General features: G+C 45.9%; 1 protein-coding gene across 2 annotated transcripts in view; it reads right to left on the minus strand.

Annotated features, from left to right (window-relative positions):
• RAPGEF5 (Rap guanine nucleotide exchange factor 5) overlaps positions 1–25,988 on the minus strand; it is a 226,426-nt gene that overhangs the window by 129,838 nt on the left and 70,600 nt on the right. For both annotated transcript variants that reach the window (XM_084791559.1, XM_084791558.1), the window contains exon 7: positions 15,347–15,395. In XM_084791559.1, coding sequence (XP_084647685.1) covers positions 15,347–15,395 — 49 coding nt within the window. The remainder of the gene's footprint in view (positions 1–15,346; positions 15,396–25,988) is intronic.

Consider the following 25,988-nt stretch of genomic DNA (forward strand, 5'->3'; position numbering starts at 1 on the left):
CACGAGCCCAGGACTGATCCCCGCTCACACGAGCCCAGGACTGATTCCCTGCTCACACGCGCCCAGGACGGATCCCCGCTCACACGCGCCCAGGACGGATCCCCGCTCACACGCGCCCAGGACGGATCCCCGCTCACACGCGTCCAGGACTGATCCCCGCTCACACGCGTCCAGGACTGATCCCCGCTCACACGCATCCAGGACTGAGTCCCGCTCACACGCGTCCAGGACTGATCCTCGCTCACACGAGCCCAGGACTGATCCCCGCTCACACTCGCCCAGCACTGATTCCCTGCTCACACGCGCCCAGGACTGATCCCCGTTCACACGCGTCCAGGACTGATCCCCGCTCACACTCGCCCAGCACTGATTCCCTGCTCACACTCGCCCAGGACTGATTCCCTGCTCACACGCGCCCAGGACTGATCCCCGCTCACACGCGTCCAGGACTGAGTCCCGCTCACACGCGTCCAGGACTGATCCCCGCTATCCCTGCTCACACGTGTCCAGGACTGATCCCCGCTCACACGCGCCCAGGACTGAGTCCTGCTCACACGCGTCCAGGACTGATTCCCGCTCACACGCGCCCAGGACTGATTCCCGCTCACAGGCGTCCTGAGTCCCGCTCACACATATCCAAGTTTTGTCTTGTGAAAAGTTCTGGGGTCAACAGTGTTTTTGTCCATGGTTGATTGAACCTAGAACGCAGAAGGTTTTTGTGGGCGCATAGACACCATGGAGTGATTGCAGCAAGCCAACATATCCGATCCCCTCACTTACTTATCATTTTACAGTAAAAATGATTTAAAATATACCCTAAGCAATTCTGAAGTGTACAGATTGTGACAACTGACTTGGTTACCATTCTGTGAACGGCTTTCAGGAGGCGTTCCTGCCGCCGACTGGAGCTCTGCATTTGGTCGTCATGCCCCGGTTGCCCTCACTCCCCATCCTGCAGGCCCCTGGCAACCCCTGCTCTGCCTTCCACTTCTACTTCTTTCAGACTCACTTTGTTATTGGGCGCGTACACGAGGCCTCGCAGGGTTTGTCTTTCTGTGCCTGGATTATTCCGCTTAGCACGGTATCCTTCAAGTTCTTACTGTTATGGATCTGAACAGCAAGCAACAGTGACCAGAATGGCAAGACTTACGTCCTAAGGGCAACCAACAGCTGTCTAACTAGGCACAAGTCACACTCAATAGGAGGGGATTTGTTCCTCGTTCTGTAAACTGTAAACTCCTGGCACGGACCGTGGAAGAGATTCTACCACTTTATTAAACTGATAATTTCTAACTGCATTCTAAATACGTATCCTTATACCCACAGATACGTGTAGCTCTCACCCTTACCAAAGCTCCCCACCCCTGCCCCCCAGAAAACCACAACTGTTCAAAATGCAGAGTACAACTGACTGTGGTGCTCATCCCCAAATGACACATCTACAGTGTGGCCTCCTACACTTAAGGCTCAGGCACCGTTGTGGAGGAATGGGTGGGGAACTCTAAGAGCCGGAGGGCCAGGATGAGATTCCTGCTGCAAGAAAGCGTCATGGGTAAATAATGACGACGAGAGAGGGAGAATCAAGTCCTCTGCAGGGACAAGCACTGCGCTAAACTAGCCAATCCTAAGGGCCTGGCCCAGGCAGCAACACCAACGGATCTCAGCAGGCTGTGTTCCTAAACTTACACACATACATATATACATAGTACGTGTATTGTGTGTGCATAACAGTTATAATTAAGGAGTAAAAAGCTAAGATATATGAGGAGTAGGAAGGATATGGGAGGAAATGTAGAGAAGAGGGGGTTTATGTAAATATTGTGCCTAAATATAAGATTAAAAAAATTTATTTATTATGTATACAGCGTTCTGCCTGCAGGCCAGAAGAGGGCACCAGATCTCATTTTAGATGGTTAATGAGCCACCATGCAGTTGCTGGGAACTGAACTCAAGAGCCAGCGCTCTTAACATCTGAGCCATCTCTCCAGCCCCAAATATGAGATTCGTAAAAACAAATAAAAACTTAAAATTGCTTTCTCACATGCCAATAAAAATCAGCTTCAATAAAAAGGTTTCCTGACCAAGCCCATTTAGAAACTGTGGTCACCTACAAAGTGAGTGAGTCTAGGACAGCCAAGGCAGCACAGAGAAACCCTATCTCAATAAGTAAGCAAGCAAGCAAGCAAACAAACAAACAGTGGTCAGAATACAGACATGCTGCTGACTGCCCCAAGGCAAAGGTTGGGCAAGAGTCTCAAGTATGGAACCTTCCACTGCCGCTATCACCAAAGACCTGCAATTCTGTTACAGTTCACACGTGAAAATCTCAGGTAAGGAAACACAGAAACGACAGGAAATTCTCCAATAAATCAATTAGTAGTAACAGTTTCAAGTATACTTTTGATTCTCTAAGCCAGTGGTCCTGAACCTTCCTACTCCTTGTATCCATTCCTCATGTTGTGGTGACCCCAACCATAAAATTATTTTCATAGTGTAAATAACTTTCGGAGACAAAAGGCTTGCCAAAGGGATCTGAAAAACAGTGCTCTAGATAGTGCCTGGTTCCTGAGGCCAACAACAAATCCCAACAGCAGACACCAGCTCACTTCCTGAGTTGAAAGCAAATCTGGTTTTTACTCAGATTTGTCAAGGTCTGGAACTGGAATCATCCAGTGCTAAAAACAGGCTGGTTAAAGTTCAGGCATGCCACAAATTTCAGGAATTCCTTGTTTTTAATAGCTGAGTAGTATTCCATAGTGTAAATGTACCACAGTTTCTTTATCCATTCTTCAAATGAGGGACATTTAGGCTGTTCCCAGGTTCTGGCTATTATAAATAAGGCTGCTATGAACATGGTTGAACATATGTCCTTGTTGTGTGGTGGAGCATTTTCTGGGTATATTCCAAAGAGTGGAATAGCTGGGTCTTGAGGAAGCCCTATTCCCAGTTTTCTGAGAAAGTGCCAGATAGATTTCCAAAGTGGTTGTACTAGTTTGCATTCCCACCAGCAATGAAGGAGTGTTCCTCTTTCTCTACATCCTCACCAGCATGTGGTGTCGCTTGAATTTTTGATCTTAGCCATTCTGATAGGTGTAAGATGGAATCTAAGAGTCATTTTGATTTGCATTTCTCAGATGACTAAAGACGTTGAGCATTTCTTTAAGTGTTCCTCAGCCATTCGATATTCCTCTGTTGAGAATTCTCTGTTTAGTTCTGAGACCCATTTCTCAATTGGGTTATTTGTTTTAGTGGTGTTTAATTTCTTGAGTTCTTTATATATTTTGGATATTAGACCTTTGTCAGATGTAGGGTTGGTGAAGATCTTTTCCCAGTCTGTAGGCTGTTGCTTTGTTCTGTTGACAGTGTCTCCTGCCTTACAGAAGCTTCTCAGCCTCAGGAGGTCCCATTTATTAATTGTTAATGTTAAGGTCTGGGCGGTTGGTGTTCTGTTCAGGCAGTTGTCTCCTGTGCCAATGTGTTCCAGGATCTTCCCCACTTTTTCTTCTAACCGATTTAGTGTCTCTGGTTTTATGTTGAGGTCTTAGAAATGACCATAATGAGTGAGGTAACCCAGAAACAGAAAGACTCACATGGTATATACCCACTTATAATTGGGCACTAGCCCAAAAGGCATGTCCCATGAAAGTCTTCACTTACCAGGAGACTGGGATAGATGTGAGGACATCCTACTGAGACTCTAGGAGAGAGAAATAGAGGAGATGGGGAAATAGAAGGATCCAGAGGGTCCTAGAAACCTACAAGAAGAACATCAAAATGGGTGGATCGGGGTTCAGCAGGCTTTGCTCAAACTATTGCACTAACCAAGGACAATACAATAGTAAACATCGAACCCCTACTCTGATCCACCCAATGCATAGGACATTCCCCACAGTTATGTGGAAAGTGGGGACTGACTTTGAATGAACTCTGGTGTTCCATATTTGACCACCTCCCCTTGGTGGGGAGGCCTGATGGCACTCAAAGAAAGAATAAGCAGGCTGCCAAGATGACACTTGATATCCTATGACCATATAGTGGGGGAGGAAATGCCCCTTGGTCTTAGACCTAGGGGAGGAGAACAGGGTTAAAGTAGGAGGGAGGATACAAGTGATGGGATAACAATTGAGTTATAATCTGAATAAATTAATAAAATTAAAATAAAAAATAAAGTTCGGGTGCCAGACTAGAGAGATGGCTCAGAGGTTAAGAGCACTGGCTGTTCTTCCAAAGGTCCTGAGTTCAATTCCCAGCAACCACATGGTGGCTTACACCCTCTTCTGGAGTGCAGTTGTATATGCAGGCAAAACACTTTACACATAATAAATAAATAAATTTTTTTAAAAAAATTCAGGTGCCAGGGCCTTGCCCCACACTGAAATGATAGCCCAGAGGCGGGACCCAGGTGCCGCACTATTGTGTGCAAGCTGAAAGTCAGAGCTTTAGGGAGGAAAAGCGTTTCAGTCAGTCAAGGAGGAAGCTGGAAGCACCTGCTGCTCAGAAAAAGACAGGTTTATCTCATCAAGTGTCCATCCATCTGTTCCTGCAGCCAAACAACTACGTGACAAAAAGCTACACCTGAACGGTACACGTTTTCAGGGGTTGCAGGGTGAAGGTCTCACCCATCTCCTCCCCAAGCATTATCTCAGTCACCCTAAGGCACTGCGTGTTTTCAGAGCCTACTAAGGAATGCAAACAGAACTGTGTTTTGATTAGTTATGAAGAAAAGCACTGACTTAGAACCCGCCCCCCCCCCATGCTCATGTTATACAAATGGTAGGAAGTAACGCAGAAAGCAAGGTTCACTTTGTACAGCATCTCTCCTGGAGGCGGGATTCAGCCGAGGAGCCGCGTGCAATGCGCACGGCCAACACACACGGGTCCTGTCAGCTCAGCTCTAGAGAACAGCTCCACTTTCACGGCTACTTATATAACTAGACTTTTAATGTGATGAATGATGGACAATTGCTGGGTCATATGGTCAAGACAAAGATTTCCCATGATGCCTCTTACTTGTCAATACAAATGACAGCAGAAAATGTGCCCCAGGGGGTGTGGGGGAGAGGGCCTTCAGATTTTCAATGATGAAAAATGCCAATTTTTTAAAAGAAAGCAGGAAGGGGATATTGTGTTATGTGCAATTGATATTCCCATATTTGTAGGGAGTCGGCCACATGCATGATTAATAGACATGATTTCTCGGCACCTGGCTGCTAATGTGATACCGTAGTCCCCACCTCTTCCCTTTATTAAGAAGAATGCCGAACTATTTACTGTGAATAGGTAAAATAGTCAATGTGGCCTTCAGACTTTCTGACAAGACTCCCTATCTACGAGGCTTTTGTAGAAGATGTGGTTTATTAAGCTATAGAATTTCCTGGCTCTAGAAAAACCGCGCATGGCAGGAATTCTTCTGAAGGAATATTTTAGTACCTGAATGAGAGAGATGATGTTAGCCGCTAATACAGCTTTCCTTTTAATTATGTGATCATTTTCTTCTAATCGTTCCTTAAAGATGTTCGTGTTTAATATTTTAAACCATCTGCAGATTGCTTTTGCTCAATACCTTAGGCGCAGGCCAAATTGTAGTCACAAAATTATAAATTCTAACAGTGAACTATAGGCCCAGCTCCATCACCACCCTGGCCCACGATCCACAATACAACAGTCCAACAATACAAACGTGTATTTAGATGTCCAGACACATGGCTTTTGAATGGATGCACTTCCTCTTTGGGGCACCTGGTAATTAGCATAATGGCCTCCGGGGCCCCGCCTCCTGGTGCTGGGTGCCATATATCATGTGTTCATCAGGGAAATGGCTTCCACTCCCCAGAGGACCAGGGACAAAGAAGCTGGCAGCCTGCAAGGGAGAGGCTGCCCAGTCAACAGTGTATTAAAGACACCCATTAGTTGCTTCAATCAGCTAATTAGCTCAACAAACGCAAAACTAAATCATTAAACAAAGTAGTTCTGATTGCATTGCTGGCTTCTGATTTGGTGTCACTAACCCAGCGGGGGGTGGGGGGGAAGGGGGTGTGTGGAACACTTGGGAACGAGAAAGTGATGAGACTTAATTTTTTTTTTTAATGAAAGTTGTGACTCGCCAGGATGTTTCTCGAACAACAAAAAGTACCAGGGGGACCTCAGTGTTTATGCTTTGAAATTTAAATCAACTCAAATATAAAATTGCTCTCCCTTTCTGTCATGATGAGAGAGAAATAAGAAGAGGGTTTTAGCTCTCTGGTGTGCAAATGGTCATTAACTTTTGTTTGACCTTGGGTATGGAACTAATAATGGATTTATGCACAAGGCACTCTCATTATCCCGTTTTTTGGTGCATTTTACAAAACATGCTCCCAGGAGCAGTAGTAATGCTAGGAGCCGTGTCTTGGGTTTTAGCTGGGAAGCTTCATTTCCCCCTTGACTGCCTCACCCCAAGAAACCGTTTCTCAGCTTTGACCTATGTGTGCAAAACACGTGCAATTGCAACATTGTTCTGGACCACACAAAGCAGAACAGAACTTTTCTGTCTTCTGGGAAGAGGAGCCACTAGTGCCCAGCTCTCTCTTCCAGCATCCAATTCTCTACAAGAGGAATGAGCTGACATTTAAGTAATTTAATAGCCTTTGCTGGGCACACTAAATGCTGTGCATCACCACAGAGCTGCTCTGTAGTGCTCGGCTTGTTAGGGTTTTCATTCATTCATTCATTCATTCATTCATTCATTTGCTGTTGTTGATTCTGTTTGTTTTCAGTAGGCTTCCAAAGACCTGTCTTCTGGAGCGCACACTATTACGGTTATTTATTAACTTCCTTGGCAAATAAGTTTCATTTACTATCTTAGTAGAAATGACCATACTGAAAAGAAAGTCATCTTGTTTTGCTTTGTAATTTACTTAATTTTAAACAATCCTCAGGGTTAAAGGATTGTGACTTCCTACGCTCAATACCTCTGAGCCTCCCGCTATTCAAAAGAGATCAGTGCACAGGGCTATTTTCTTCTATAGTGAGCCATCGATGGTATTTATTATTTCGACTTAATAGCTCTAATTACAAAAGACAGTGTCATGGGATTTTTTTTCAAAAGGCAATTTTCTTTGTATCCCAGTGGGAGGCTTAAAAAATGTACAAAGTGTCTGCTGCATGCATTTCCAATTATAGCGAGGCTTCATAGGTGCTATTGTTTTCTTACTTCTAAGAGCCTCACGTTTTCTAGCACCCTTCAACTTTACACGGCTTTGAGAGCTGCTGCCTCAAGCCTCTTTGGATGACTTCACAGCACTGAGAAAATGACTGCACTGCACTGTTCCCTGCCCCAGTCCTGGTCAAGACAGGGATGAATATACTAAAAACCTGCCTGGGACAGAAGAATCACCTCTGGAAATGCTAGACGTGAGACGGAAAGTTTACACGTGTCCACAGTTAGTACTGTGTTGAGCAAAGTTCTTCTACAGGGAACATCCTGGGTCATTCACCAACGGAGAAGACAAGAACGTTATGCCAACCATTTCAGGAGAAAACTCGTAGCACGAAAGGCCTTCTTGGTTGACAAAGACCACGCCCATCAAAACAAAACAAAACAAAACAAAATTGTCCAGTGGTGTTACAGGCATTCAGGAAAGGCTTGCCCACCCACAGGTCAAACTAATGGACTCTGGCAAGCACCATATTCAGAAGGTGGCAATGGAGAGAAAGGACAGGACAGGACAGTACAGGACAGGACAGGACAGGACAGGACAGGGAAGGGAAGGGAAGGGAAGGGAAGGAAAGGAAAGGAAAGGAAAGGAAAGGAAAGGAAAGGAAAGGAAAGGAAAGGAAAGGAAAGGAAAGGAAAGGAACAAGCCATGTAGAAAAAGTCAACCCTGGCAGGACATGGTGTGTCTGTCAGAACAGATGTGGGAGTCCTGGGAAGACTGTGGTGGTTGAAATATCATCTTAAAAAGCATGATCTTTTGGATACTTAAAATATAGCCAACAGACACTGTGTACTTGAAACAGGCTGGAGAGAAGGGGGGGGCGGGGACTGTGGAAATGTGAGCCGGAGACGCTCTCACCCTGGAGCCTGGCTAGGGCCCCTCCTCGGCAGCAAGAACATTTCCAGCAAAATTAAAAACTGCTTAAAGCCCTTCCTTCTCCCTTCTCAGCTGCAAACCTATACTTTTCTAGGAATCTCACCAAAATCCCATTAACAACGAGAGCATGTCCTAAGTGTCCCGCCACCGCCGCTCTGGTGGCTCCGGGTTTTGTCTCAGCAGACCGCAATCTCACTTAAGGCATTTCTGTGTCTCCGTCATCAAACAGGGGAGCAAGCTGCAGGAGAGGAGAGAGGTCCCCAAAACTTGCTGAGCAGCGAAATTCCAGAGGAGTTCTGAAGTCCTGCTCCGTCAGTTCCCAGTGGGGCACGTGAAATGTGGGTCTCTTCGAGAGGCCGCGCCGTACTCTCAGGCGTGTTCTTACCGTTCTCAGGAGCACCTTCCTACTCCAGCATCTTTAGCAAAATCTCAGCGACGCCTCAGACTAGCTAGTTCTGAAATTCTTAGTTCACAAAAGCCACAGATCCCTGTTGGGTCTGAGTGGAGGGAAATCGTGGCTGCTGAGGGTGACGGGGCAGAGCTGTGTCCCTGTCCCCTCACTGCTTACAAAGCGTCTCAATATTCATTTATTCTTGTTGTATCGGGGAAATGGCTGCTCAAAAGATATTAGGATGCGTTTTTGTTTGTTTGTTTGTTTGTTTGTTTTTGTATTGTTTTATTTTTGGAGACAGGGTTTCTCTGTCTAGCCCTGGCTGTACTAGAACTCGCTTTGTAGACCAGGCTGGCCTCGAACTCAGAGATCTGCCTGCCTCTGCCTCCCAAGTGCTGCAGACATTCTTTAAACATGATTTAAAAAAAAAGTAAGGCTAGAGGAAACAACTTATCAAATGTCAAACACTGGCGCCTTTCTCCTGTTTCTGGACTTTTTAAAAAATAATGTTTTCTAGAAGCTAAAATTAAACAAAATGAGCTAAACCATTTTATATGCTTTTATATTATGATTCAAAGAGATAACACTGTAACCTGTGTCTGCGCTGACTGCCCATGACTTGCACAGCTTTTGAGTTTCCATTTTATTCTTTGCTAGTCCCAGGAATAATAACGTTTAACTGTAACCTGTTTACAAACTACAGTCTTATTCTCCTAATGCTGAAACTTACTAGCCACAAGTGGGAGTTTGCTCACATGCCAAAGCCTAGGTTGGGAAAACGCAGGGCAGCTTGTCACCTGCACACCGTCTAGCTGTGGGACTTCCTTCAGGCCTGGCCCATAGCTGCATGGTAAAAGCGCCCCGCCTGCATCACACCCTGTGGTTTGCTTTGCTCTGACCTGCCCAGGGGTCTCTACCTCCCTGCCCCATCACCCTCCACCTGTTCTATATAGGGACATCTGGCTTCCAACCAGACCCCTCCCCCACACTTCTGTAGGGACAGTTTGACCACTGTCTACTGCTCAGATCCTTAAATTCCACTGCTCAGAGCCTTGGAGTGAGTCAGTAAATTCCCTTTTTGGTTTTCAGCTTGTTTTTCCATCATATATATCTTAAAAAAAAAAAAATCCTGACTAAGGTAGTCCTAAGGTTGTAACAAAGGTAAAGAGTGACATGTCCCTACAACAGTATCTGAACTGGAAGGAGCACTCTACCCTTGTCCTGCAGGGTGAAAGTGAAGTCACTTAGGGATCAGCTGTCACAAACACTCCTGATGACCTAATCAGGCCCGGAGCTCCTTTCTTTTCTGAGTTGTAAGATCCCAGGCATTTAAGTTAAGAACAACAACAAAACCACTTCATTAACTATGAGCTAAGTTGGCAGAGTGACAGATTTGCTAACGTAACCTTCCTGCTTGCCCGTCACTAGAAGTCACCAGAAGCCAACCAGGCACACTCACCAACTGACCTTAGCACCAGAACAAGCAACCCAGCGGAGACAAAGACCGGCAGGAAAACCCGTTCATTTTGTAAATCTTATGAGGCATATAGCACCTCGACACCCACCACAGTAGGCTGAGAGGAGAAAATTGCTTAAAGGCAGATCCTAATAGCCTCTTAGAAAATTACAACAAAATAGATTTTTTTTTTACTAACTACAGCCTTGAATCATTCATATAACCTATATTGATTGGCGGTTACTTGTATATCTGTTTGTATGGTGAGATGCAGCTAAAACCTTTCCTTTTCCTACTACTGTTCATTTTAAAAAACATTTTGCAGTTAGACATAAACACGGCACGGCCACCTGAGCCCTAATTAGTAGTTTTACTGAAAGACGTGGGCTACCAGGGGAATCCGTTATTGGTGTCCAGCCCCAGGTGTGCCAACTTTCATTGTCACACTATTTTTTAACTGGATGCATGCCAGCTATTTTTATTTTTCCTTTAAAAAAATCAGCATAACTTTGAGAGCCAAGAAGCTTCCATGGGAAGCACTGCCACGCAGCGGCCTTGTGTCCCACCATCTCCTCCTAACCTCACAGCGTTAACTTTATCAGGTGAGCACTAATTCACTAACACGTTGTACTTATGAGATAGAAGCAACAGTTTGAGGCTGGGAAGGGACAGTGCGCCCTGCTCTCTCTCGCTATGCTCCCTGCCTTACTGCACATAGCAGGGTGTCTGTCAGAAGCAGGCGAAGAATGAATAAACACGACTCCCGAGATTTCAGGATTTCTTGGCTTTATCATTACCACTTTCCATCCACTCTTAGGGTGAATCAGACAGCAGGATTCTTGAATGGAACAAGTGCATACATCTTGTTGGTTATTATTATTATTTTTTTTACCCCTGATGGGTTCCCAGATTTGTTGTGGTTGGAGAGGAGTATAGAATTATCTTCATTTTTCTCCCCCCCAAAAAAACTTATTTGTTCAAATTAGTTTTCTAATCAGAAAGTATTATATTTAATTAAAGCCAGGAATGAAATAAAAGTACCACTGCTCAACTCTCATGGATAGTGTACGCCTTCACATCTCTGTGCCCTGACTAGTGAAATCCATATGAAGTGACAGTGACCGTAGGAGGAACAGAGCAAAGGGAGGAAGAGCTATGGCGCACAGCATCAGGAGGGGCCAGACCCAAATCAGCATCACGCTGGCTGCAGCCTGAGGCAAGGGGACCCGTCACTGCAGGTGCAGGCACTTTGAAAGCCCACATGACATTAAACATGACCTGATATAAGACCCAGCAAACACATCCTTTAGCGTTCAACTAAAATGAGTTCAAAACTTGAACACAAAGCCTACAGAAATGTTCAAGCAAGCAGCATTGTTCACAACTTCTAAACCTTGAAAGTAACTAGTATTTCTTAGCAAGTGGATGGACCAAAGTACAAATCCATAAAACAGAGCATCACTCAGAAGTAGGGAAGGAAGGGAGGGAGGGAGGGAGGGGAAAAAAGAAAGAGAGAAAGAAAGAAAGAAAGAAAGAAAGAAAGAAAGAGGTGAACCAAGAAACCACAAAAGACCCAGAAGAATCTGACATGCATGCTACTGGGCTGAAGAATCCCATGGAAAATAGCCTCAGACTGTATAATCTCACCCATAGGAAAAGACAAAACCGCAAGACAGTTAGAAGGGGTTGGCGCAGTGGTTACGAGGCCAGGGGCAGAGATGAACAGGTGTAGCACAAAGGACTCTTTTTTTCTTCCTCAGCACTTTGGAGAGAGCACTGTGTATGTTAAGCAAGCACTCTACCACTGAGCTGTGTGGTCAGTCCAAACAGTTCTCACTTTGGGATGCCCACCGAAGTCTTAATAAAACTTGACAAATTAAAAGTGGGCTAAGAATAAGGAAAATAAGTACTCACTGTCTCCTTACCCAGAAGTCTTAGTTCAAAGCTTGCTTCAGTCCTTAAACCCAATGTGTGGGTGGGGGGGGGGGGGGAGTGTGCGCGCCCGCGCGCGCGCGCGCGCGCGCGCGCGAGTGCATGAGTGTGCATGCACATATATGTACAAAACTAAACTTCTACCTCACATCACACACAGGAACAAATTTCAGTGGCCTCTTGCCATACATAAGAAAGGCAAAGCTGTAAAACTGCCCGTACCTATCGACCTGTCTAGTCTAATTTTAGTCACTTATTTAGGAAAGTTCAAGAATACATGCTTTCATCTTTACATTCTTATTTATACGGGGGTTGGGGGGGATCACTCAAATGTAGGTCTGCGGACATGGCTCAGTTACTATAAAGCCTTCCTAGCACACACCACACTCATGGCTTGAGCCCACACACCATATAAACTACACACAGTGTAGCTGCACTCCTGTAATCCTAGCACTCAGAAAGCAGAGGCAGAGGACGCCATGTTCAGGTCATCCTTGGCCACACAGTGAGTTTGAAACCAGCATAGCATACATAAGACCCTGTCCCACGAAACAAAAACAAAACCAACATGTGTAAACCAAGCATGACTTGCTCACACTGTACAGTACATGCAGCTAATCAAAATGATCTCCCAAGTCTCTATTGTTGACATAAATATACCATAAAAATGGAGCATGTATAGCTATGAAAATTTGTCCAGTGGAGCAGAAAAAACTAGAAATACATACACACAAATGTGCACAGAGGAAATTTTTTTACAAAGGTAAAAAAATTATTCAATAAAGTAGTTATCTTTTCAACAAATGTTTAACAGTTTTACAGGTACAAAATAATGAAAAAAAAAACTGCAGCCAAAGTCACATACATTAAGCCAAACCAACACAAAATAGAACAAAGATTTAAATGCAAATCATGAAATTATAAAACTTTTAGGGAATATGTGTGTGTGCATGCGCGCGCACACACACACAGAGAAAAAAATTCTTGAGGATCGAGTCCTAAGCAAAGTGTTTATAGACTTACTGAAAAAATGACCCAGAATACAAGATATACATTGTACTCCTTTTCCTTGTATTTTTTTCATTCCCTTTCTTCCTCCCCTCCCTCTACTCTGTTTTTCAAGAGGTGGAGGTTTTATTATTTAACAACTCCATGCATGCATACAGTGTGTTTTGATCAACCTCCCCCACCCTCCCCTCCAAGAGCCCAGCGAGAGCCCGGGACCTGGGTGCCCTTGCCTCCCCCACACTGGGTTGCGAGAACAAGCTACCTGCCCAGCTTCATGTGGCTGCCATGAGCCCAGGTCCGTGCTTGCAAACACTGTGCCAACTAAGCCATTTCCCCAGCAGACCGTCTGTTCTTTCCCTACCACTAAAGGAAGTAACACAAGGGCTGCTGCACGTGAAGTGCTGAGCAAACAGGAAGCCCTGGGTCACTATTAGCTGCGTGGTGATTTCAAGACCAGTGAAGCCACTTGAATCATTCCCTTGTCCCTTAATCTGTAAGCGTGTTCCTGCTGACATCCTGTGGCTACACCTCCAGCCTGGAGTGACAGGAACAAGGAATTGGGAATGACAGAACACTCGAGGGTGCTGGTGCTGGGGGGGGAATGGACTGTTCTCCTGGCCAGATGTTACGGTTTTAATCCTTGAATTTGGGAGGCAGAGGCAAGTGGCCCTCTGTGAGTCTGAGGTCAGCCTGGTCTACATAGAGTGTTCCAAGGCCAGCCAGAATGGTATAGTAAGACCAGGTCTAAACAGACAAACAAAGCAAAATCTAAACAAAGCGGGGCTGGAGAGATGGCTCAGAGGTTAAGAGCACTGTCTGTTCTTCCAAAGATCCTGAGTTCAATTCCCAGCAGCCACATGGTGGCTCACAACCATCTACAATGAGATCTGGTGCCCCCTTCTGGAGTGCAGGCACACATGTGGCCAGAATACTGTATAAATAATTTTAAAAATCTTAAAAAAAAATCTTTACGTCATTAAAAAAAATCTAAACAAAGCAAAACAACAAACCCCAGTTTCCTGAAAAGCTGTGAATTTATATCCTATCCTTAGTGCATGCGTGAGAACACATCTACCTCCGAAACGCTGCCGAGTTGTGTTAGATTCCAAGCTCCACGGGTCAAGAAAGGAAGGCAGGCGGTCTAACTTCCTACAGTGGTGAGGGGCAGCATGCCTTCGGTTAACGATGCACCACCACCACCAACCATTTCTTAGCCTAACACCCACCCATCTACTCTCCTCTCCCTAGGTCACAGGGAGCACACGTCAGCCCACACGCTCAGCCTCCTCTGTACTCCCTTGCTCTTCCTCTGGCAATGGCCGCTCTGTGTTTATCCTCCCAAACTTACTTTGAGGCATTAAAAGGTCACATTTCGCACTCAAAGACGCGGCTACTCCAACTCACACAGACTTCAAGTTTGGCTTTTTTATCGCGAGGATCAAGATGGACGGCAGTCACTTTCCGTCTGGCTCCTCTCACAGCTGCTAAAGTGACGCCCTTCCTCTAGCTCGGCTTCCTTCCTCCTCTGCAAATATCCCCCAACAAGCTCTGCTCACACACACACACCTCCGCCCTGCGTGACGCTCTTTGCGGCCTTCACAACACCTGGTCTCTGTGTCTTTAATCAGCAAAGTCGCTGAAGTTACATGAATACAATACAATTCAATACAATAAATATAATATTCCCCTCCCCTCTGGGTGTGAGGGAGAACAGGCCACTGCTGACTCTCCCCTCCCCAAGCACGCGGTTTCCCACTTTGCTGGGCCTCCATGTCCACACTGGATTTTAGCAGAACATGTTCTTGCTCCCCTCCAGAGTCTGCTCGTGAGCCTCCCGTTGCTCTCTACACATAATTTCCACAGATTACATCTCACAAATATAGCACTGTACTTATATAACCAGTTCTATGAAAAATGTTTGCTAGGAAATGTCATTCAATAAAGTATTTTCAGACAAGTAATTTTGAAATTTATTAAAAATGTCTCAAGTCCACCAATAAGCAGGCAGATCTCTGTGAGCTGGAGGCTCACCTGGTCTACTGAGAGACAGAGAGACAGAGAGAGAGAAAGAGAGAGAGAGAGAGTGTGTGTGTGTGTTCCAGGGTGCCCAGGGCTGTGCAGTCAGGCCCTGTCTCAACAGCAGTACAGCATGCATTCGTCTCTATCATTACATTATGTGAGGCAAGGTAATTTCATTGCTGTCATCATGAACTTAGAACCCTTTCCTGATTCCACTTGAATAGCAATATTTTTAGCTTTTCCTCAAAATTGGAAATAAGTCAGGGGAGAGGACTAACATTTTACTAGGAAGTGCTATCCATAACACCCTATACTATTTAGACTGTAGTATAAATGCCTCACGATATGGTGACATCTTTCTGAATTCTATCGCGAGCACCGTGAAACGCCCTCAGTGCACACCGCCAGAGATGCATGGAACCCCATGAAGGGCTACGGTCTCCCTCCAGCCCACGAGGCGTTACTCACCAGACTTTCTTGCTTTCAAAGCAATAACAGCCGCTAGCTCTCTCTGCACCTAGGAAAATATTAGGGAAAGAAATCATATTAGAATAAGAAAAAAAAATGGAGCCATCAAGGCAGCACTCTGTAGCTAGGCAGACACATCAGGAGCTGCTCCTGACAGACAAGCCTGGCACCCTCACTGCCTCCTTTTCTTTCTTTAGTACGTGAGCAAAACTGTGGTGACATTCCAGGCCAACACTCTGGAAGAAATCATACTGACTTAATTTTTAAAAAGAGTCGTATTTTATTTTATTTGGGGAGAGGGGAGTTGAGACAGGGTTTCCCTGTGTAGACCTGGCTGTCCCCGACTCACTCCATAAGCTAGGCTGGCCTCGAACTCACAGTGATCTGCCTGCCTCTGCCTCTGCCTCCCAAGTGCTGGTGTTAAAGGTGTGCATGACAGTTTGTTTATTTATTTTTAATTTAAAGACTATTTGCCAAAAGGCACCCAGTGTGACGTATACATGCCACGATGAGTGCTTTAAAAACAGAACTGTACAGCACTGAGAAAAGCACAGTAATGGTGGACTGGCAAGCATGGTAAATATTACGTATCCCCAAGGATGCTGGTTTGCATTATGAGGTGGGTGGTACTGCATTAGCAGATGAACTCTTGCTGCAGGCTGAGCAGGTGACAGGAGCCACGGTGGATAACGCACAAGGTAAAATAAACTGGCACTGTGTCACAGGGCAGGTCGAATGGGATCAGACAACACTTTTAAAATCCCCCGTGTCTTTAACCATGTCTGTCTTCCAAAATTTTACCACATATATGCTTGATGCCCTCCCTCCCTGGTGTGAAAGCTTTAATCTGTCTTTTAAGACATCCGCAAAGAGAATCATAGAAGACCTGTACTTATTACCAAGAGTTCTTTTTCTCATCAAGGCACAACTGAGTGTGTGCGTGCGTGCGTGCGTGTGTGTGTGTGTGTGTGTGTGTGTATGTGTGTATGTGTGTGTGTGTACCTGAATATATTACAGTAATGACACTTTAAAGGGGAAACATGGGAGTTCAAGGTTAAATTGCAGATTTGCCATTCAAATTAACTTAATTTACATTCATTTACTGGCAGGCAAGCATGCTAATGTGCTAGACCCTGCAGCTCCACCCAGGACCATTTCCCAGTGGCCCAGGCATAGGCTTCCCAAGGAAGGAAGCTTGCTCAGCAGATCTTACTGACACACTTTCCCTGAGGGTTGGCATGCACGTCATTCGAAAGCGTATACTCCTGATTTATCTGGTTCCTTAAGGACCAAGACTCTCAGAGCGACCACGTAACAGTGACCACACCGGCAGTCTCTTGCTCGGCAACCTTAGGAGTCTAGAGTCTAGAATGCTCCTAAATAGAAAGTTTAAGGGGAAAGGCCGAGGTGGGGAGGACACTGTGGAAGTGAGAACTGATGAGTGACCACAGAAAAACTTGTATAAAATATATTTCTTTGCTCAAATAAACAAAAAAAGCAACAAAATATGGTATTAATCACTGAACACTTTGTACTTTGAGTCGTTACAAGGTTTGCTACTGTACCACTGCACCTCCCCTCACAATGCCACACTTTTCTGGGAATGGAACAAAGATGCAGATTATGAGCATTGGCTGGCATCCTGTCAGTGGCTGCCTGACCTATGACCTCCCTGGGAACGCCTCACTGTGAGTCAGAGACAGAAAAGCAGCAGAGATGGAAACTGACGGAGGGGTTGGATCTCGGATCTGGGAAAGCATTAGCCTTTCCCAGCTGAGCTCTGGATCTCCACACCTAGATTCCTTCCGCAGGGTCTTCAGCCTTGACTCTCCAAGGTTCAAAGTGAAATAGTTCAGGAAAGAGAAGCAGTGTCTTCTCAACTATATGACACTGCACATTTTCCAAGGAGCTGACAGGGAAGACATGAGTGGGGTGAGCAGTAGAAGGGAGGGGCAGGAAGAAGGGGGATGGGCGGTCAGGAAGAAGGACTGCACAGGTTAGTTTGGGAATAGCCTAGCTTCTGGCTTTCAACATCCTCAACCAACAGGACCAAGCCCAGACAGCACCGGCAGTCAACAAGAAGCCGATCCACCTCACCGCTAACGCTCTATTTTCTCCCTGGCTCGTTAATAGTACCCAAATGCTCACAAAGCTGTTGTGCATCACAGGTAAGACAGGGAGCCAACAGGAAGCCTCAAATGCAAACACATGAACTAGGCTCCTGAGAGACGCAGCCTGAGGAAATGTGGACCTGGGCGAATCTGCGTAGGTCAGTGGAGGTCACTGGGAGGACAGGGCAGTACCGGTAAAGGCGTCTGGCTAACTAAAGGGCCGTCCTTAGAAACTAACTTAAACAGCATAAACAGTGAACAATGTTATAAAGGTTTTTTAGTAAACCTTGAAAAAGTGAAGTTTTTGATACCACAATGGAAATGTTTTTAAGACACGGGTAGGTGGCTTAAATATGTGTGTGCATCTTTTCTTGGTTACTTAAATTAAAAATTAAAAAAAAAATAGTTCTGAGTTTTAGTACCAAATATCCTAAGTTTTAAACCACTCTAAAAGCTTCAGATAAAGACTGGAGGATGGTTCAGAAGTTAAGAACACTGGCGGCGGCAGAGGACAAAGATTCAATTCCCAGCACCTACAAGGCTGCACCACCATCCTTAACTCAAGATCCAGATCTGATGCCCTCTTGTGGCCTCATCGGGAAACACAGGCATGTAGTGTCTATCCAAACATGCTGGCAAAACACCCAAACACACAGTTTAAAAATAACAAATCTTAAACTAGTATAAACTAAGAATTTGAAGGAAAAAATGCACCTATTTAATCAAGGTATTTTCTAGAAAAGTTGAGCAAAGACAGTGGTGGAGCTTTTTCCTTATGCAGTTTTTTTCCTTTTATTTCTATTTTCAATTGCATTATTCTATTCTTTTTTTTTTTTAAAGATTTTTAATGTATTATTTATACAGTATCCTATCCACATGTGTGCCTGCACACCAGAAAAGGGCACAAGATCTCACTATAGATGGTTATGAGCTACCATGTGGTTGCTGGGAATTGAACTCAGGACCTTTGGAAGAACAGACGGTGCTCTTACCCTCTTGAGCCATCTCTCCAGCCCCATGTTATTCTGTGCTTAAGAGGTAATATCACCACAGTTCTGACATGTGGGCAATCTTGCCATTACCTGTTGTGGAACTGGTATTAGACTGTAGCGGGCATCTCTACCCCAGCTAGTTCCTAAATAACCAAGGCAGAGGCCTTTTAAGATTTACAAAAGCTTTAAAGCACAGTGAATAGGCAGACATCAACCCTCTAAGATAATCTGGTATCGGCCATATTCATTCCTGTCTGGTCTGTTTCCATCAGGCTGGCCCTCGTGGCCGCGCGCTCATGGTCCACACTGCCCCATGGCGACTTCTTTCTCTCCAGCTTCCTCTCCTCCTGCCATGGCTTCCTCTTCCTCTTCCTCTCTCCTTCTCCCAGCCTCGTGGTCCCCTGAGACCCCCAAGCCCTGGAGCCTCAACCCCGCCTACTTCTCTTCTGCCCAGCTATAGGCGTCGGCAACTTTATTAACCAACTACCTGTAAATTAGGTAAAACATGGTTCACACGACAAAGACTGTGTACATGTGAACGCGCTCATCTTGTCTGCAATCAGATCTTGGGAGCCAGTACTTAGCATCAGACCAAGCCCCCCAAACTTCCCCATTGCTGTCCTCCACAATTCCCTGTCAGAACCATCTAGCTAAGAAAGCCGCATATCTGTGTAGACACTACTGTTTCCCACTCCAACAGTTTTACTTAGCCAAGGCTTATGTCCCCACCAGTTACTGTCATCACAGCAAAGAGAAGTTTAAGTATGCTGGGGTGATAAAATAAATGTTATGCTTACACATCTGCTGCAGCACAACTAGTGATGCTTAAGGCCCTCTTACGTAGATTACTTGAATACAAACCAATGTGCATCTTCATGATGCTGTGACTGGACAGTGGCTAGCCACTCGAAGATGAATACAGGTAGAAGTGGCCTGAAAGTGCCAGAGTACACTGGTGAAGTTTAAAGACCCACTACTTCAGTCTGCCCAACTTACAACTTTGACACAGGTTCAACTATATGGATATGATAGCTTTAGTTTGTCACAAGCAGTGTACAAATTCATAAGGGAAATGGGGTTATTTAGAATGGACAGTATTTTCAGGAATATGGCAAGAGTAACAGACAAGTAAGATGTAGGTTTGAACAGAAACGAACACCCCAGAAAGACTGGCATATAACTTATTTGGTTTCAGTACTCTTTGTTCAAGAGATGTAGAGAGCCCACTGGGAGCCACGGAGCCAAACTTGGTGGACACCAACATCCTCATTGCTCTGTCCTCCTCCCTGTGAAATCTGACAGTGTTAAGACATTCTTCCTAACAATTGGGATTCCGTGCTGCCAGGTGTTTTGAGTTTCTCTTTCCTACCTGGCTGTGACTTTTGTCTTCACAGCTTCCCTCTTTCCTGTCACCTACTTTTAGGTTTTAAGGTTCCTTGGTGATCCAGCCCCATAACCTTCTGCTCTCATTCGCTCACACGTTTTCAACTTTATCTGTGTCTGTCCAGCTCTTCTGGGCCCCAGAGTTCCATATCCTCCCACCTTACGGACCGGAACCCTGTAGCAGATTAAACTTAACATTTCCGCCAGTAAAGTAATGCCTGTACCATTTTCATTCTCTCTCTCCCCCACGTGCCATGAGGGAACAGTACCACCACAAATACGGTCTCCGACAGGCAGAAGGTATCTTTGAGTCAGCAAAGGGTGCCACTTCCTCCCACCCAAGCGCGGTTGTTAATTACCTCCCTTCTCCCCGTTCCCTCCTTTGCTCTGTGGACTAACCAATCTCAGGTGCCAACTTTACCACTTCCCCATGAGACTGTGGCAGAATCTGGTCTCATACTACGTATATCATATTCTTGTGTATTCCCAGTCTTTTCCAAAGTTATTGTCAAATAAATAAGTAAATAAATAACCATCAAACACCCCCATAGTAAAATACAGTGCTGCAATTATCTGAATGCACTGTCTTCTTTCTTTCTCCTGGGACTTCCCTCGCCATGTCCAGCATGCCTACCACTTTTGTGAGGCTGTCGCTTGTTTTATCTCGACATGTATAATATCTTCATGCGGTGAGGATTTTGGAATTTTTGTTTTAATCCCAGACTGTCAACCTTCAGACTGCCCACAGTGGCTGACTGTGATTTGACTCATGCTCTGGTGGGGGCATGATTTTGCCAGATGTGCAGACAGTCTCTGAGATTGTGTGATGTTTGGAATTCTAGGGACTTTTCAGAGGGCATATAAATGAATGCTAGGGCTCCCAAGGGGTGGGGTTGTTGGTTGTTGTTGGCTCTTGTTGGTCATGGTTTGTTAAGCAGTTGTGCACAAAGAAGAAAAAAACCCAAGAAATCAGATATCCTGACAGCAAAGATCAAATCTGCCCCTCAAGGAACTCTACAGCTGTAATCAGCAGGAATTCTGAGCCCTGACTTTATCCAGGGATCTCTTTCCTTTCCTCTCTATACTTTTTTCCCTCTTGTCTAGTGTTAGGGGCTTGGAGAGGAGGAAAAAGAGGGGTAGAGAAGGGTGGAAGAAAGAAGAGACCAATAAGTAGTAAACAACAGCTCCATCTTTACCCTTTATACCTGTGTAAGGATACGCCAACTGCCTCTCCTAGCTGACTAATGTTCCATGGCTCAAACAGCACCTTTCACCTGTCACAGCAGCTTGGCATCCATTAGCGAGGCTAAGAATCTCTGGCACTAGTGCGGACCACAAGCCTAGAGCTGTGGACGCCCCTGCTCCTCGGTCTGGCTCCGGCTCCAAGTACAGCTTCCCAGACACACGTTGTAACTACACACAAGTAAAGTGACAGCTGCTCACTAGAAGACGGAAGGGGAACGTGATCATAAAAGGTGGAGGGAGGGTGGAGCTCAAGCCAACAGATAGAAGTTGCAAGAAGGTGTTGTTGTAGCTCACTCTGTGAATTTTTGGAAGGCTGGAGCTGTGCGTGGTAAAGATGGTTCGTGATGCGGCTGGGTAGATGGCTCCACGTGGCGGTGTGTATGTTGTCTGGAAGGGCAGCTGCTAAGTTTCAAGCCTGGGACAAATGGGCTGAGGTGCCTATTTATGATATCAAGGGAGAACGCTCAGGTTCTCCCAGCATCCCTCAGTCCCCACCTGCTACAGCATATGGCTGCCAGAGCCGCCCTCTACCCTGAACCCTCACGAATGACTGGGTTCCTGGTCTCACTCCCATTCATTGTCCCCTACAATTCGGGCATTTTGGTTACCGCCCATTTTTTACCTTTGGCCTCCTGGCGGCTGTTTTTCCTCTTCCTTTCCCTTCTCCCCTCCCCACCTGGCTCATCTCAGTCTGGTCATGCATGCTCCGGACTCTCTCAGACGTCCCTGACTCTGGCTATGCTCTCCCACGTATCTATAATTAACTTTCTTTTTCACCACACTACTAGGAATAGCCATTTCCTCTTCTTTGCTTTTTTTGTTTATTATTTTTGCATTCAGTAGTGGCATCTCATACCCTGAAGGTGAAAAGCTGGAGATGTTATGAACAAATAGTCTACAAAGAAACATGAAAAAAAAAGTAATTGCTGGAAGCCATTTACAGAGAAATTGCATAATCTTTTTTGGTAAGAAGAGCAGAACAAAGGAACAAATGTTTGAGAGAAATTTCAAAGCAAGTAAACAACATCTCTCTTAAAACAACATTTGAATTCATGCTTTAGTATGCACGCCTTTTACTCCATATCATATCTCAGCCCTGCTATAGAAAACATCTTTTCCCGGTTATTGGGTTATCGTGCTTGACGGAGAGACGAGATGTAGAGCGCACAGTGTCCTGCCAGTCGAAGCCCAGACACTTCAGTGATCTCACCTGTGAGAACGGCTCCTTGAAGGGATGTTATATCAGAAAGACTCCTATTAACCTTTTTCCTGACCCTGCCAGGCGGTGGTGGCACACATGCCTTTAATCCCAGCACTAAGGGAGGCAGAGGCAGGCGGATCTGTGCAAGTTCAAGGCCAGCCTGGCCTACAGAGTGAGTTACAGGATCGTCAAGGCCACACAGAGAAGCCCTGTCTCAAAACAAAACAAAACAAAACAAACAAACAAATAAATAAATAAATAAAACAAACCTGACCAACTAAGGCCCTTCTCAACCAGGAAGTCCATCTACAAAATTCATTAGCACACGACGGCCTCCGAAAAGTCAACTCAGGATGCAAAATTCTATAACAAAAGTAGGACCCAACCCCAATTACTTTATGCTACCTTGAGATCAACTGCAGGACTCCAGGGACAGAGTGTCATCACAGCCACCTATCTCACAGGGCTGCTGTGCGACCAGAGGGGCTGATATGTGAAACACATCAGGAACAGGGCCTGATTCAGACTGTCGTTTGGCTGCCAGCTATCAGAGACACCACGGCATCGCACTTAGGAGGATCTCTGAACCTCAGTGCTTAAGCGCTTCCTCCTCCCACCTCAGCTGTGAAGTCCCGCCAATGACTTCTTCCAATCACCATAAATGCCACCCTCCCAGCCCACCCTCCACGGTCACAACAAAAGATACGAACATTTTAAGAAAATGCAAATTGACCGTATTTCAAGTGCTTGTGCTCCCGAGTTTACCTCAGAAATAAAGCTACAGATTTTTGCACAAATTTGAAGTTTTCACATAGGTATGAAAGACATACTCGAGTTACAGAAGCTCACTTGGCAACTTCGGAGGTATCCATCTCGTTGGCTGCCTGAGGCCTGGGAGCTCTGGCAGTCACCGGGGAACGGGAATCTTAGGAACCAGGGGATTACCCGGCCCGTGCGCCAGAAGGAATACGGAGTAAGTTTTATCTCTGCCACAGCAAATCGTGGCGGATCAACTGCTGAATGACACCCATCTCGCCCTGCTGGGAAGTCCAGACGTGGCTCAGCCAGGTCCTCCACTTAGAATCTCTCACGGGACCCTCAGGACTATACTTCTTACTGCAGCCTCAACTCGTCCCCAAGCTCACAGAGATGAGGGTGGAACCCGCTTCCTGCATCTGTCTGAAGGCTGCGGGCAACTGCTTCCTCGTAGACTACATCTGAAGAGGCTGCCTTTCCTCTGACCAGTCTGTTTCTGGTCCCTGTGTACTGACTCCGACATTTCACCCACTGAAACGGCCAGCTGCACCCTCAAGCTTCCATTTCCCTTTCCTTCTCTCCCGACGTTTCTTCCTAACTTCCACAGGACAAGCCCCCTGCTTTTAAATGCCCCTATGATCACACTGGCTTCATGCAGACAAGTCCGCAGCCATGTTCAGGTGGTTTGTAGGGCACTCAGATTTGGGGGGAGGGGAGCAATTTAGCATCACAGAACACAAAGGTCCCCAAAGTCCTCCTGAATAGGCCATCCGAACTCCCTCTAGGGCTTCACCGCAACGCGATTTTCATGCATTACCGTTGTTACCAGGTCACACCCAACTCCTCAGTTTGCTAATTTCTCCTCATCTTCAGTCCCAGCCTCATCTTAAGCTAGTCACTCATCTGCCTTTATTCCCACCCACAAAGGTGCCTCTTAACTTTCTGAGTGGTACCATCTTCCCTTTATCCAGGCAAAGCATGGCATCCCACTTCACGAAAGGGAACTAAATTTAATGATCAAGACAAACGTTTTTTATTTTTTATTTTTGAGAAAGATCCCATCATGTATCTAGATTGGCCCTGAAGATGATCTGTAAGGTATTAATTATATTTCATAATTATATTTTATATTCATGTTAGTTTAAAAAGAAAACAAGTTTTCCGTATTTCTGTTGGGTTGTTTGCTAATAGCAATATATTCTTAATTTCAAGTTTTAGGACGGTAGAAGTGAGAAAACCACCCAGGGTACAGTATCTCAACGGCCTATCCTAAACGCAACCACCAAATGTCATGTGATGCTGATCACCAGGTGCCAGTTACAAAAACTGATGTCATCTTTGCTAGCAGGTGGTTCAAGTCTGTTTCTGGCTTTTTAAGAAAGGTCTCCCCACACCACCACCACCTGGTCTGAAGAGCGGGCCCTGGGGTCATGAAAACGAATGAGCTGGTGCTGCCCCTCGCTGGCTGCAGTGGGCCCTGCACCTCACCTGAGAAGCATGGTAGCGCTTGCCCTGGTGGAGGGGGTGAGGTGAGCCAGCCCAGAGGGTGAGAGCACTGAAGAGAGGGCCCTGCTATTCATCTGACATGAAGTGGTGTGGGTGCAGGGCTAACACCCTCCCTCTGTCTCCTGCAGTAGTTGGGAGAGCTGGTCCTGTCACCTCACTGGCCTTAGCACTTGGAAGAATGGGCCCTACACCTCGCCTGGGCAGCACAGCAGAGCTTGCCCTGATGGTGAAGATGCTGGTGAGCCAGCCCTGAGGGTGTGGGAGCAGGAGAGCTGTCCCTGCCCCTCGAAGGCTGCCACAATAGGAAGAGTGGGCCCCACACCTTGACTGGGCAGCACAGTGGAGCTGGCTCAGGAGGTATGGGTGCGGGTGGGCTACCCCAAGCCAATGACAGCAGGAGAGTTGACCCTGCCTCCTGTCGATGGTGGCACTGGTGGCCTAGCCAGATCAGTAAAGAGCTCACCCTGGTGGTGCAGATAAGGGAGAGCTGGCACACTGACCAACCAGGCTGCCATTCAGGTCCACATCCAGGGCTCTGGGTTGGCCCATCCCAAAATCTCTACCATCTGCGAATAGCTGGGATGTGTGAACGGGCCAGTCCTGCTGATCCAAAGCTGCAGATGTCTGTACACAGGGCAGCAATGGTATGGCCCAGAAGAGACCCTCAGGAATCCTGTTGATGATCCAATACTGATGGTGTCACAGAAGCCAGAGATCTCAAACCAGACCAATGACTCACTGCAATGAGCACTTGCAAAAGATGTGTGGACAGAAGGATATACTGTGGGACACACAGTGACACGCTACAGCTCTCATGATGAGCTGTTTTCTATAGTTTGTTTTGTTGTTGCTGTTGGGTTTTTTTGTTTGTTTGTTTTTTGCTTTTTGTCTGTATGTTTTATTTTTGTTTTTGTTTTGCTTGCAGGAAGGTGGAGTCAGGGTGGTGTGCAAAGGTGAAGACCAAATACGAGGGGAAGTTGAGATGAGTCGGACTGGGGTGCACAATGTGAAACTCACAAGGAATCAATAAAAAGTTAAAAAAGAAAAGAAAGGGCCGGCATCACAGAATTGTCAGAATAGCACTTGTTCGTTCCACACTGAGAGGCTTCGGTCCCTACACAGAGTCCAGAACGTAAAATACTAAAGCAGCAAAGGGCCTCGCTGCTGTTGCACCTGCTGCACACCAGGGCACTGTTCCAGTACCCATTGGTTAATTTATCTTCCTGTTGTTTGATCTGTACAGTACAGATCTGTACCATGCATGAGGATGATTTAGACTAAGCTGAATTCACTCACGCAGTGCAGTACCCCTCTTACATGTTCCTGTCCCACCTGTTGGAACACAGTCAATGAATGGAGCTGTGTGAGGAGGTCCCTGAGAGCTTGTGAGGAAACTCCAAGCACACAAGACAAGAGCTTTGTATCCTCTGTTCCTCCATCACACGGCT

This window comes from Acomys minous, assembly GCF_964271855.1.
Source record: "Acomys minous genome assembly, chromosome: 8".
NCBI classification, from domain to species: Eukaryota; Metazoa; Chordata; class Mammalia; order Rodentia; family Muridae; genus Acomys; species Acomys minous.